Source organism: Hyperolius riggenbachi, chromosome 3 (assembly GCF_040937935.1).
Source record: "Hyperolius riggenbachi isolate aHypRig1 chromosome 3, aHypRig1.pri, whole genome shotgun sequence".
NCBI lineage: Eukaryota > Metazoa > Chordata > Amphibia > Anura > Hyperoliidae > Hyperolius > Hyperolius riggenbachi.
In genome coordinates this window covers 98,334,437-98,348,197 of record NC_090648.1, presented here as the reverse complement: position 1 = coordinate 98,348,197, position 13,761 = coordinate 98,334,437, and the positions used below count along the sequence as shown (strand labels likewise).

The window sequence follows — 13,761 nt, the reverse complement described above, 5'->3', positions numbered from 1 at the left end:
CGCTCCACATTGGCCATCACAAAGCGGTGCAGTGCAGGAATGGCCTTGCGGGCAAAGAAGTGTCTGCTGGGGAGCTGCCAGTCTGGGGCTGCGCAAGCAAGCAGCGCACGAATGTCGCTCCCCTCCTGCACGAGCGTGTACGGCAGGAGTTGGGAGCACATGGCCCGTGCCAGCAAGCCGTTCAGCTGCCGCACGCGACGGCTGCTGGGAGGCAGAGCCCTAACCACCCCCTGGAAGGACTCGCTCAAAAGGCTCTGGCGTGGCCTTTTGCTGGCACGGGAATCAGCAGACACAGCGGAGGAGGCCACTGAGGACTGGCTGCCAGAACAGGCCTCAGTGTCGGCGGCAGGAGTTGCAGAGGGGGGAGGAGCAGTGCGTTTCCACACTCCTGCTGGTGCTGCTGGAGGAGCAGGAGGGCGGGTGGCTGCTGTTGCTGCTGCTGCTGCAGCTGAAGGCTGTGCAGTGATGGGTGTGGTGCCACTGCCAGCACCAGATGCCTTCAGCCTCTGGAACTCCTCATGCTGGTGGAAATGTTTCGCAGCAAGGTGGTTGATGAGCGAGCTGGTGCTGAACTTTAAGGGGTCTGCACCTCTGCTCAACTTCCGCTGACAGTGGTTGCAAGTGGCGTACTTGCTGTACACAGTGGGCATGGTGAAAAATCGCCAGATTGGTGACAGAAACATCCCCCTACGGCATGGAAGCGCTGCTGCCGCCTGTCTCCCTGTGGTGGTTGGGGGGGGGGGCTTGGGTGCGGCTGGTGGTGGTACTGGCAGATGCTGCTGCTGCTGCTGCTGAGCCTGAGACACCAGGAGGCTGTGGGACCTGCCTACTGCTGCCAATGCTTGCAATGATGCGCCTCCTTGCAAGGCCCACAAGCGCATCCTCCTCCTCCTCCTCCTCAGAGCTGCTGAGGACGACATCCCCTGGAGGTGGTGGCACCCAGTCTCTGTCTGTCACCGGGTCATCATCATCCTCCCCCTCCTGAAACATGTCCTGCTGGGATGATGACCCCCCAAACTCCTCTCCTGATGCATGGATGGGCTGCTTGACTGTCGCCACAGTCTTGCTGTCCAATCCCTCATCCCCCAAAGTGCCCATCAGCATCTCCTCCTCCAAATCGCCAACAACAGCAGACAATACCCTGATGGTGCCTGGGGTAAAAATACTGCTGAGTGACAGGTCGCCAACTTGTGACGGTGAACTGGCCTCCTCCCCAGACCCTGCTGGGCGGCTGCTGCGAACAGGGGTGGTGGTGGTGAGGGTGGAGGCCTCGGATGCAGAGCTGATGGCGGGCTGCTCATCCTCCGTCATGAGTTGCACCACAGTGTCTGCATGCTTTTCCTCAATGGGACGTTTCCGACCCGGCTGGAGGAAAATCGGAGCAGGTGCTACACGCTGCTGCTGCTGTGTCTCTGCAGCGTGAGTTGCAGATGCTCCTGCTGGGCGGCGCCCAAGGCGTCCACGGCCAGTGGCTATGGGAGGAATGTTAGCCACTGACGCTGCTGCTGCTGCGGAACTGTGCATGGTGGCGCGGCCGCGGCCTGCCACAATGCTGCTCCCTCTCCTCCTGATTCCCTTGCTGCCCTTCCCCTTGCCCAAACCGCGCTGGCTGCCACTTCCAGACATCTTCGATGTTTTGGGCGTAAAGACAAAAGTTTTTTAAAAGGGCGGGTTAAAAGTGGGGTACTTTAATGGAGTGGGTTGGTGGGTGAGGTGACTGAGTGAGTGTCCCTAGTACAGTAAGTAAGTAGTAACAGTCAGGAAGTACAACTAGAAGTTACAATAATCAGTAGTAATCACAAGGAAATTTAGTGTGTGTACACTACAGACAGTGAGTGCACGCACGCGCAAACACGCGCAGGAGCTAGCCTATGAACAGTGACTGAGTGAGTGTCCCTAGTACAGTAAGTAAGTAGTAACAGTCAGGAAGTACAACTAGAAGTTACAATAATCAGTAGTAATCACAAGTAAATTTAGTGTGTGTACACTACAGACAGTGAGTGCACGCACGCGCAAACACACGCAGGAGCTAGTAGCCTATGAACAGTGACTGAGTGTCCTAGACTCCTATAGTACAGTAAGAGTAAGTAGTAACAGTAAGTACAACTAATTACAATAATCAATCAGTAATCAGAAGGAAATAGAGTGTGTGTGTACACTACAGTACACAGACAGTGAGTGAGTGCACACACGCAGGAGCTAGTAGCCTATGAACAGTGACTGAGTGTCCTAGACTCCTAGTACAGTAAGAGTAAGTAATAACAGTAAGTACAACTAATTACAATAATCAATCAGTAATCAGAAGGAAATAGAGTGTGTGTGTACACTACAGTACACAGACAGTGAGTGAGTGCACACACGCAGGAGCTAGTAGCCTATGAACAGTGACTGAGTGTCCTAGACTCCTAGTACAGTAAGAGTAAGTACGTAGTAACAGTAAGTACAACTAATTACAATAATCAATCAGTAATCAGAAGGAAATAGAGTGTGTGTGTACAAGACAGTGAGTGCACACACGCAGGAGCTAGTAGCCTTAGCCTTAGCCTATGAACAGTGACAGTGAGTGTCCTAGTACAGTATAACTACAATACTAAATACAGAATCAATCAGTAGTAAAGGACAGCAGAAATACTGGTATAGATGAGAGAAATATACTAACAGAGGACAGGAGAGAACAGCTGCCCACACAGGCAGGCCCTGAGGCCTAAAGCTGTAAGCTTGCCTGCAGCAGCTGTCTCTGTCTATGTAACACAAAAGCTACTAACTAAAATACAATGTCTATCTAACTAACAACAATATAGGTGTGTATAGGAGGTGTATGTGAGCAAAAACGCTAGGTAAATGACCACAATAGAGCTCTTGCTAAGCCAAAGCACAAAGGAGCAACTCTCTCTCTATGCAAGTTACATAGTTACATAGTTATTTTGGCTGAAAAAAGACATACGTCCATCGAGTTCAACCAGTACAAAGTACAACTCCAGCCCGTCCCCCACATACTCCTGTTGATCCAGAGGAAGGCGAAAAAAACCCCACCAGGCATGGTCCAATTAGCCCCAAATGGGAAAAATTCCTTCCTGACTCCAGATGGCAATCAGATAAAATCCCTGGATCAACATCATTAGGCATAACCTAGTAATTGTAGCCATGGATGTCTTTCAACGCAAGGAAAGCATCTAAGCCCCCTTTAAATGCAGGTATAGAGTTTGCCATAACGACTTCCTGTGGCAATGCATTCCACATCTTAACCACTCTTACTGTAAAGAACCCTTTCCTAAATAAATGGCTAAAACGTTTTTCCTCCATGCGCAGCTCATGTCCTCTAGTCCTTTGAGAAGGCCTAGGGACAAAAAGCTCATCCGCCAAGCTATTATATTGCCCTCTAATGTATTTATACATGTTAATTAGATCTCCTCTAAGGCGTCTTTTCTCTAGACTAAATAAACCCAGTTTATCTAACCTTTCTTGGTAAGCGAGACCTTCCATCCCACGTATCAATTTTGTAGCTCCTCTCTGCACCTGCTCTAAAACTGCAATATCTTTTTTGTAATGTGGTGCCCAGAACTGAATTCCATATTCCAGATGTGGCCTTACTAGAGAGTTAAACAGGGGCAATATTATGCTAGCATCTCGAGTTTTTATTTCCCTTTTAATGCATCCCTCAGTCTCAGGCAAGGACGGAGAAACCTAACATGGCGGCCGCTATTTATAGGGTAGGGGCTGGCCAGGGTCCCCCTCTGTGATTGGTTGCCGTCAGAGGGCCTGGGAGCCCTCTGATTGGCTCTAAGGACATCAATCTGGGCTATGACGCTATTCGAGCTCGGTACCCGAGCTCGAATAGCGCCGTTTGCTCGAATAGCTCGAATAGTGAATGGGCTATTCGCGTTTACTCGAATAGCCCATTCGAATAGCTGCAGCTATTCGGAGCTCGAATACCGAGCTCGAATAGCTGAAAAAGAGCTCGAATATTCGAGCTACTCGAATATTCGAGCTCTGCTGAGCACACTCACATTATCTTATATGCTATTATTAGCTACTGTATGAAAACACGCGCAATGTAGCAGTGACAAATGTGCTAGGTGTGATGGTATTCAGGACATACATAGGACATGGTAGCCATCTTAAAGCTAATGGGAACCAGTAAAAAAAAAAATCAGATACCTAAGGAGAGGTAAGGCTCTGGGTCCTATAGAGCCGTATAGCTCCGCTCACAATCCTCTCGTTGCAGCGCTGGCTCCCCTGTTTGAATCCCCCACTGTAGCAGTCTTCGGAAGTCTCTGGGAGCCAATTGCTCCCAAAGACAGGCCGCTCTGTACTGCACATGCATGAGTGAGCGCGCTCACCCAGGCGCATTACGGAGCCGCCTGTCCTCGGGAACACTCGGGCTCCGGAAGACTTCCCAATCCACCTGCGGCGGCAAAGAGCAGTATTCAATCTAGTGGTCGAATGTTGCTGTGGTGGGGGAGGGGGGGGGGACAGCGCTGGAACAAGGGATCCATGAGAGGAGCAGGAATTTATTTATTTAATAAGTTAGTCTTCTGTGTACTAAGCAGAGAATTTACACTTCCTAAGTTGTGGTTGAGGCAACAGCCTTGTTTTACCCTTGAATAATGCTGCTACTCCTCTCAATTTGATTAAAAACCATGAGGTCTTCCTGTCTCTGCTGGCTTACCGTAAGGCCGGGTTCTGACAGAAGGTGTGAAGTAAAATGATATGCGTGGTTTTTTTCACATTACAAGAATGACCATTCCCTTATTGTGTCTGTTTAGTAGCACTTGGTCTTAGTAAGTAGATATAAGCAGCAGTCCCTTCAGGGCCGAGCCTGGGCGGGTGCTGCGGGTGCAAGGCACCCAGGCGCCTGCCTCTGAGAGGCGCCGCCCGGCCGCCGCTCTCCCCCTGTGGCCGCCGCTCGCTCGCTCCCTTCCTCCCTCTAGCCGCCGGCGCTGCATCAGACCTCGATCAGGCGGGCGGGCGCTAGGACCTAGCACGCCGCACTGATATGCGGAAGTGACATCACTTCCGCATATAGAGCGGGTGCGCCTGGCGCCTTCTTACTGGTCGGGTCGCCCGCTGATTGAGGTCTGAAGCTGCTGCAAGGTGAGGAGGGAGCGGCGGCGGCAGAGGCAGCAGCGGCGGGAGGGGAGGGTGGGGTGCGCTCCTGTCACTACCTAAACGGGGACCCTATACCCCCTGGCTACCTATCCTGGGCACATATTACCCCCTGGCTACCTATCCTGGGCACATATAGCCCCTGGCTACCTATCCTGGGCACATATTACCCCCTGGCTACCTATCCTGGGCACATAATACCCCCTGGCTACCTATCCTGGGCACATATACCCCCTGGCTACCTATCCTGGGCACATATACCCCCTGGCTACCTATCCTGGGCACATATACCCCCTGGCTACCTATCCTGGGCACATATACCCCCTGGCTACCTATCCTGGGCACATATACCCCCTGGCTACCTATCCTGGGCACATATTACCCCCTGGCTACCTATCCTGGGCACATATTACCCCCTGGCTACCTATCCTGGGCACATATTACCCCCTGGCTACCTATCCTGGGCACATATTACCCCCTGGCTACCTATCCTGGGCACATATTACCCCCTGGCTACCTATCCTGGGCACATATTACCCCCTGGCTACCTATCCTGGGCACATATTACCCCCTGGCTACCTATCCTGGGCACATATTACCCCCTGGCTACCTATCCTGGGCACATATTACCCCCTGGCTACCTATCCTGGGCACATATTACCCCCTGGCTACCTATCCTGGGCACATATACCCCCTGGCTACCTATCCTGGGCACATATACCCCCTGGCTACCTATCCTGGGCACATATACCCCCTGGCTACCTATCCTGGGCACATATACCCCCTGGCTACCTATCCTGGGCACATATACCCCCTGGCTACCTATCCTGGGCACATATACCCCCTGGCTACCTATCCTGGGCACATATACCCCCTGGCTACCTATCCTGGGCACATATTACCCCCTGGCTACCTATCCTGGGCACATAATACCCCCTGGCTACCTATCCTGGGCACATATACCCCCTGGCTACCTATCCTGGGCACATATACCCCCTGGCTACCTATCCTGGGCACATATACCCCCTGGCTACCTATCCTGGGCACATATACCCCCTGGCTACCTATCCTGGGCACATATACCCCCTGGCTACCTATCCTGGGCACATATTACCCCCTGGCTACCTATCCTGGGCACATATTACCCCCTGGCTACCTATCCTGGGCACATATTACCCCCTGGCTACCTATCCTGGGCACATATTACCCCCTGGCTACCTATCCTGGGCACATATTACCCCCTGGCTACCTATCCTGGGCACATATTACCCCCTGGCTACCTATCCTGGGCACATATTACCCCCTGGCTACCTATCCTGGGCACATATTACCCCCTGGCTACCTATCCTGGGCACATATTACCCCCTGGCTACCTATCCTGGGCACATATTACCCCCTGGCTACCTATCCTGGGCACATATTACCCCCTGGCTACCTATCCTGGGCACATATTACCCTCTGGCTACCTATCCTGGGCACATATACCCCCTGGCTACCTATCCTGGGCACATATACCCCCTGGCTACCTATCCTGGGCACATATACCCCCTGGCTACCTATCCTGGGCACATATACCCCCTGGCTACCTATCCTGGGCACATATACCCCCTGGCTACCTATCCTGGGCACATATACCCCCTGGCTACCTATCCTGGGCACATATACCCCCTGGCTACCTATCCTGGGCACATATACCCCCTGGCTACCTATCCTGGGCACATATACCCCCTGGCTACCTATCCTGGGCACATATACCCCCTGGCTACCTATCCTGGGCACATATACCCCCTGGCTACCTATCCTGGGCACATATACCCCCTGGCTACCTATCCTGGGCACATATACCCCCTGGCTACCTATCCCGGGCACATATACCCCCTGGCTACCTATCCCGGGCACATATACCCCCTGGCTACCTATCCCGGGCACATATACCCCCTGGCTACCTATCCCGGGCACATATACCCCCTGGCTACCTATCCCGGGCACATATACCCCCTGGCTACCTATCCCGGGCACATATACCCCCTGGCTACATATCCTGGGGACACTGGCTGTTTGTCATTATGTGCATTTGCTGGTGAAAAGCAGTCTCTTGTTATGTGAATTTGCTGGTGAAAAGCAGTCTCTTGTTATGTGCATTTGCTGGTGAAAAGCAGTCTCTTGTTATGTGCATTTGCTGGTGAAAAGCAGTCTCTTGTTATGTGCATTTGCTGGTGAAAAGCAGTCTCTCGTTATGTGCATTTACATGGGGAAAAGCAGTCTCTCGTTATGTGCATTTACATGGGGAAAAGCAGTCTCTCGTTATGTGCATTTACATGGGGAAAAGCAGTCTCTCGTTATGTGCATTTACATGGGGAAAAGCAGTCTCTCGTTATGTGCATTTACATGGGGAAAAGCTGTCTCTTATGTGCATTTAGTGGGGAATTTTTGTCAGTAAAAATCTTTTGTCAGTAAATTTTTAGGTATTTGTCAGTAAAAAATAACGTGAAAGGTTGGCAACACTGGCAGGCTGTGTGGTGCAACGGGAAAGATACAGGCAGCCCACCTTGGGCTTGGCAGGGGGGAGGAGCCGACGTCAGCGAGCGAGAGTAGGGTGGCCGCAGGCAGCCATAAATACGCAGTGTGTGACTGCGTCGCACTCGCAGAGCCTCTCAGCCTGAGTCAGTCCAGAGACTAGCAGACTGTCACTCGCAGGAAGCCAAAGCCAGCCAGGAGCAAGCCCATGGAAGAGGGGTAGGAATGGGGTATCACATGCATGCGTAAAGAGGTGGAAGGTGTGGGTGTGATTAGGAAGGACATGGGTGTGGTTATGTGGTTGGGCGTGGTTAATTTAACCACTCCCATAGGCGCCAGAGAAAATCTTGCACCCAGGTGCCAGGCACCCCAGGCTCACCCCTGAGTCCCTTACTTTGCTGTACAGGGCAGGCACTTGGCACATGGATGCCCTCCAGGACAATAGGTTCCGCTCTTGCAGCTACACATTGTATTCTTAGTGATGTTACAAGGAGAGAGTTCTTCCTGATCTGTAGGTGTAACATTGAAAATCACATCAGCAAATAACAAGCATTATTACTGGTACCCATAGACTTTTATCTGCAGATGGTAGACTAGTAACAGCAGCTCTGGTCATGGCCAACCTGCCATCCATAGATATTGGCCCTTAATCAATTCATCTTTTCTCCTAAGTTTTCTACTAGGAGCAACTTGAAAAGTGCCCAAAAAGTAGGTGAAAATTTTCTTGCTTGCTGGTGGCTTAAAAGGCATTTTATTGCTAAAGCGTGAAACTATCACCTAGGAGAAAACTTAAAGAAAACCTGAGATCTAAAATAAATATAAAAAATATACATACCTGGGGCTTCCTCCAACCCTGTTTAGGCTCATTGGTCCCTCTCTGTCCTCCTCTGCCTCCTGGATTCTCTGCAATGTGGCCCGGTAATTCGGCCTGTCCAGAGGGGTGTGGTTGGTGGAGGGTTAAGGTTCGGCGTGTTGTAGGGAATTTTACGGTTAGGCATCAGGGTTGGGGGTTAAGGTTAGGCATCGTCAGGGGTGTGGTCAGGGTTAGGCATAGGTAGAGAGGGGGTTCTGTGTAAGAATAGGTTTAGGTTTAGAGATGGCCCAAACCTCAGATTTCCGGTTCGTGAACCGGGTTCGCGAACTTCCGCGAAAGTTCGGTTCGCACGAACTTTCGCGAACCGCAATATGCTGGCCACAAAAGTGATGGAAAAGATGTTTCAAGGGGTCTAACACCTGGAGGGGGGCATGGCGGAGTGGGATAGACGCCAAAAGTCCCGGGGAAAAATCTGGATTGGACGCAAAGCAGCGTTAATTAAAAAAATTCCAAACCGCTGAGCCCCCCTGGGGTGACGGCACTATGGTGGCATCAGCAGCTGACGTTGAAGGGCATGTTGGCTGGCTGTACATAGGTGGCGATACATGGCGCTGGACACTGCCACCAGTTGTTTCTGACGACGAGCTCCCCCTGCTTCTTTCAGGAACTCGTCTCCTCCTACTTCTCTCTGACTTCCCCTCTGAACTATCCCCCTGTTCATCTCCTCTATTGAAAACATACGTGGCATCCATATCATCGTCATCATCATAATCATCCTGCCCAGCTTTGCTTGTCTCAGACACCTCCAAAACTTCACCAACAGCAGGTACTTCATCATCCTCCTCCTCACACGTTACGTCCATAGTGTCACCTAACTCAGACATATGAGGTGGTGTAACTTGCTTAGCGCCTTCATCTGGTTGTAACAATAATGGCTGAGCATCAGTGATTTCCCCACCAAATAACTCCTGCGAACTGTCAAATGTAGCAGATGTGGTACTTGGAGTAGCACTAGTGGCTGCAGAAGATGAGGTGTTCTGTGTTAAATAGTCAACCATGTCCTGACAATCTTGGGAGTTGATGGGACGTGCCTTCTTCTGAGCACTGTACTTTGGTCCAGGGCCGCACAAAATCACATCACCACGACCTCGCACAGACCTGCCAGGTGGCCTTCCTCTGGGTCTGCCTCTACCTCTGCCTCTACTTGTTTTGTCAGCTTTGTCCATATCGGGGAGATGAGGTGAAAGGTATGCACTGACTTGAGTAATACAATGTGCAGTCACACAGGTGCAGTTAACTGGTATGTACGGAGTGGTATAGCGCAATGCATCGCACCACTAAACTCAAGTGCCTCACCGATACTTTACTATCGTAATTTGGACTTCAAAATAGCATATCTGTACATTTACTACTACTACATGTACTACTAGCCAATATTTTGGGTGCCCAAATTTCCAGGTGCCCTTTTCGCATGTACGCCTAATAATAGCTCTGGTGATCACCCCCCTGTTATCACATATGCAATAAGGATTGCAAGTTTCTTGTAACTGTTTCTGATTAACTGAGGAAGCCCTTTTTGTTTTGTCACTTTGTCCAAAAAAGGGGGGCTGGGGTCCAACATGAAAGTCACCTACCTGCCGCACACTTGGTACAGGCCAGACACTGTTGTAGTCCAGTCAGGAACTCGCTGTAGGTAGATCCTGGCTTACACTGGGCACAGACTCCCTGCGTGTTTGTACTTATACAGTCTTTCTTCACATAGGTTCCTGCAAGTAAAGCAGACAAGCGTGTAGAATGAAGACCATAAGTGGCTTCCTTACAGCCAAGTTTTGTTTTTTTTAATCTCCACTTTAACAGCTATACGTCCGCCTCACGCCAATGGGCGTGAGTGGAGCGGCAGCCCCAGGAACGCCTAATGCCGATCGGGGTGCTGTCCTGAGGGCGTATTTTGCTGGGGATCGTGCGCGTCCCCACTTGAATGACAGAGCTCCGCTACATCATCAATCTCACAGCAGCAATTGCCACTAGGAGACTGTTAGATGTACATAATACAGCGCTGCGATCTACGGCAGCGCTATATTGGGGACAGTGGTGTGACGCTGTCCCACTGAGCAGCAGGGAAGCGATCCGCTGTCATAGGCTGAAGCCTATGACAGCCGATCACGCTGATTGGCTGGCGGGGGGAGGGAGGGTTGGGGAAGAAAATAATTTAAAAAATACTTTATTTATTTAAAAAAAAAACAATTCAATATTTATTTAAAAAAATAAACGTTTGGGGAGCGATAACAGCCCACCAACAGAGAGCTCTGTTGATAGGCAGAAAAGGGGGGGGGGGGTATCACTTGTGTGCCGAGTTGTACGGCCCTGCAGCGAAGCCTTAAAGCTGTAATGGCCTATTTTGTAAAAAATGGCCTGGTCACTAGGGGGGTTTAAGCCCAGGGTCCTCAAGTAGTTAAAGGGTAACTGAAGTGGGAGCAGGGCCGGCCCTACACTTTTTGCCGCCTGAGGCAAATTTCTAAAAAATTGCTGCTGCAGAACCCCCCCCCCCCCCCGTGGGGAGGGGGGCCGCCGAGCTGGAGGGGTAGCGGGCAGGACGGGGGTATTGGGCCTAGCGGCGGGGAGGGGGGTCGGACCCCCCCCTCCCTCGCCTGGGTCCCCCGATCTGCGCTCCCCTCCAGCCTTACATAGTGAAGCAGCCAGCCGCTACTCGTACGATGCACGGGCGGGGAGGACTCACCTCTTCCAAGCGTGCGCTCCACTGACGTCACTTCCTGCAGCGTTGCAGGAAGTGACGTCAGTGGAGCGCATGCTGGAACGAGGAAGAGGTGAGTCCTCCCCGCCCGTGCCTCTTACGAGTAACGGCTGGCTGCTTCACTATGTAAGGCTGGAGGGGAGCGCAGATCGGGGGACCCAGGCGAGGGAGGGGGGGGTCCGACCCCCCTCCCCGCCGCTAGGCCCAATACCCCCGTCCTGCCCGCTACCCCTCCAGCTCGGCGGCCGGCTCCCCGCATCCAAGGACGGGCGGGTGCCGCCCCTAGAAAGATGCCGCCTGAGGCAAAAGTTTCACCCCGCCTCATGAGCGGGCCGGGCCTGAGTGGGAGGCTGCCATATTTATTTCCTTTTAAGCAATACCAGTTGCCTGGCAGTCCTGCTGATCCTCTGCATCTAATTCTTTCAGCCATAGGCCCTGAACAAGCATGCAGCAGATCAGGGGTTTCTGACATTATTGACAGATCTGATATGATTGGATGCATGCTTGTTTCTGGTGTGATTCAGACACGACTGCAGACAAATAGATCAGCAGGGCTGCCAGGCAACTAGTATTGTTTAAAAGGAAATAAATATGGCAGCCTCCATATCTCTCTCACTTTAGTTGTCCATTACACCATTTTTTTTGATAAGTTGTGAGTGCAGCCTACTGCACCTTGCCTGAATGGCGCCAGTGCTGCATAAAGGTATAGAGCTGCCACAAGAGTAGCCAACACTATTCATGAATGACAATTATTCCATTGATAATAGCAGGAATCTAGAAAGCATAAATAGGATTAATCAATGTGGTACTGAACCCAACATAAAAAAGTTACATACTCACCTATGGAGGAAAGACGCCGGATCCTATGGAACCATCCTGGTCCTCTCTCCGTGCCATCGGTCCACCTCTGTCGTCCCCCTTTGCAATTATTAGACCAACTGGTCAAATAAGTCTTCAGGGATCTTGGGAAAGGCTTCAAAAGCACCTTGTGTCCCCCCAAGTGCTACTGAAGACAGGCGCTCACGCTCCATACTGTGTGCATGCGAAAGCGTGCACTTGTGAATGTGCAGTGCAAAGCCACCCATTTTTGGAAGCATTCGGGGACACAAGTGCTTCCAAAGCCTTCCAAGGACTCCTGGAGGTTTCAAATTTGAACGCATGACAGCAGAGGAACGAGGACACCAAGAGAGGACCAGGAAGGCTCTATAAGATGCAGAGCCTTCCCTCTTCATAGGTGACTGAGTATCTGACATTCTGACTTTTTTTTTATCGAGCTTCAGGCAATAAAGTGGACTGTAGTCACAAGATCAATGAGAAATCCATTTGCAAAGTTGAAGTTACAAAGAAAAAGACATTTGTGAAAGCCTATACAGCCTTCTACTCAGCGTAACAGTTTTGTACTGCAATGCATGTCCTACTTGTTGGAGTCGGACCATCAGCTTCTCAGTAAGTTAGATGTAATTGCCATGACTTAACCAGTATTTGGAAATATGTGCAAGTAATGCTAGTGTTTTCAATGCACACTCCTCCTCCAGAACGCTGTTGCACATTCCTCCCCCAGACTGCTGTCCATGCTCCTCCCCCAGACTGCTGTTCATGCTCCTCCCCCAGACTGCTGTCCATGCTCCTCCCCAGACTGCTGCCCACGCTCCTCCCAGGCTATGAGCCTCCCCCAAACTGCTGTCCACACTCCGCCCCCAGACTGCTGTCCATGCTTCTCCCAAGAAACCTGTCCACACTCCTCCCCCAAACTGCTGTCCACACTCCTCCCCCAGACTGCTGTCCACACTCTTCCCCCAGACTGCTGTCCATGGTCTTCCCCTAGACTGCTATCCATGCTTCTTCCCCAGACTGCTGTCCACACTCCTCCCTCAAACTGCTATCCACACTCCTCCCCTAAACGGCTGTCCACACTCTTCCTAGACTGCTGTCCACACTCTTCCTCCAGACTGCTGTCCACACTCTTCCTCCAGACTGCTGTCCACACTCTTCCTCCAGACTGCTGTCCACACTCTTCCTCCAGACTGCTGTCCATGCTCCTCCCCCAGACTGCTGTCTATGCTCCTCCCCCAGACTGCTGTCCATGGTCTTCCCCTAGACTGCTATCCATGCTTCTTCCCCAGACTGCTGTCCACACTCCTCCCTCAAACTGCTATCCACACTCCTCCCCTAAACGGCTGTCCACACTCTTCCTAGACTGCTGTCCACACTCTTCCTCCAGACTGCTGTCCACACTCTTCCTCCAGACTGCTGTCCACACTCTTCCTCCAGACTGCTGTCCACACTCTTCCTCCAGACTGCTGTCCATGCTCCTCCCCCAGACTGCTGTCTATGCTCCTCCCCCAGACTGCTGTCCACACTCCTCCCCCAGTCCACGCACCTCCCCGAAACTGCTGTCCATGCTCCTACCCCAGACAGCTGAGCAGTCTGTGTCTCCTGCCCTTGCACAGTCGAGCACAGGACTGCAAACTGCAAAGTCTTCAGCAGGCCCCTTTATGCTCATAGGGCAGCGAACAGTCCTGTGAAGATCTGTTATCTTCAATTAGTTCTCAAAGCAGCTGCGTGAATGCTT

The 13,761-nt window shown here is 51.7% G+C and overlaps 1 protein-coding gene across 1 annotated transcript in view; it reads right to left on the bottom strand.

The window, feature by feature from the left end:
* Window positions 1-13,761, bottom strand: part of LOC137561066 (tumor necrosis factor receptor superfamily member 23-like) — a 64,743-nt gene that overhangs the window by 29,261 nt on the left and 21,721 nt on the right. Inside the window, exons 3-4 of the mRNA XM_068272298.1 lie at window positions 10,072-10,203; window positions 8,018-8,132 (exon numbers count right to left, since the gene is read on the bottom strand). Of these exons, the coding sequence (XP_068128399.1) occupies window positions 8,018-8,132; window positions 10,072-10,203 (247 nt within the window). The remainder of the gene's footprint in view (window positions 1-8,017; window positions 8,133-10,071; window positions 10,204-13,761) is intronic.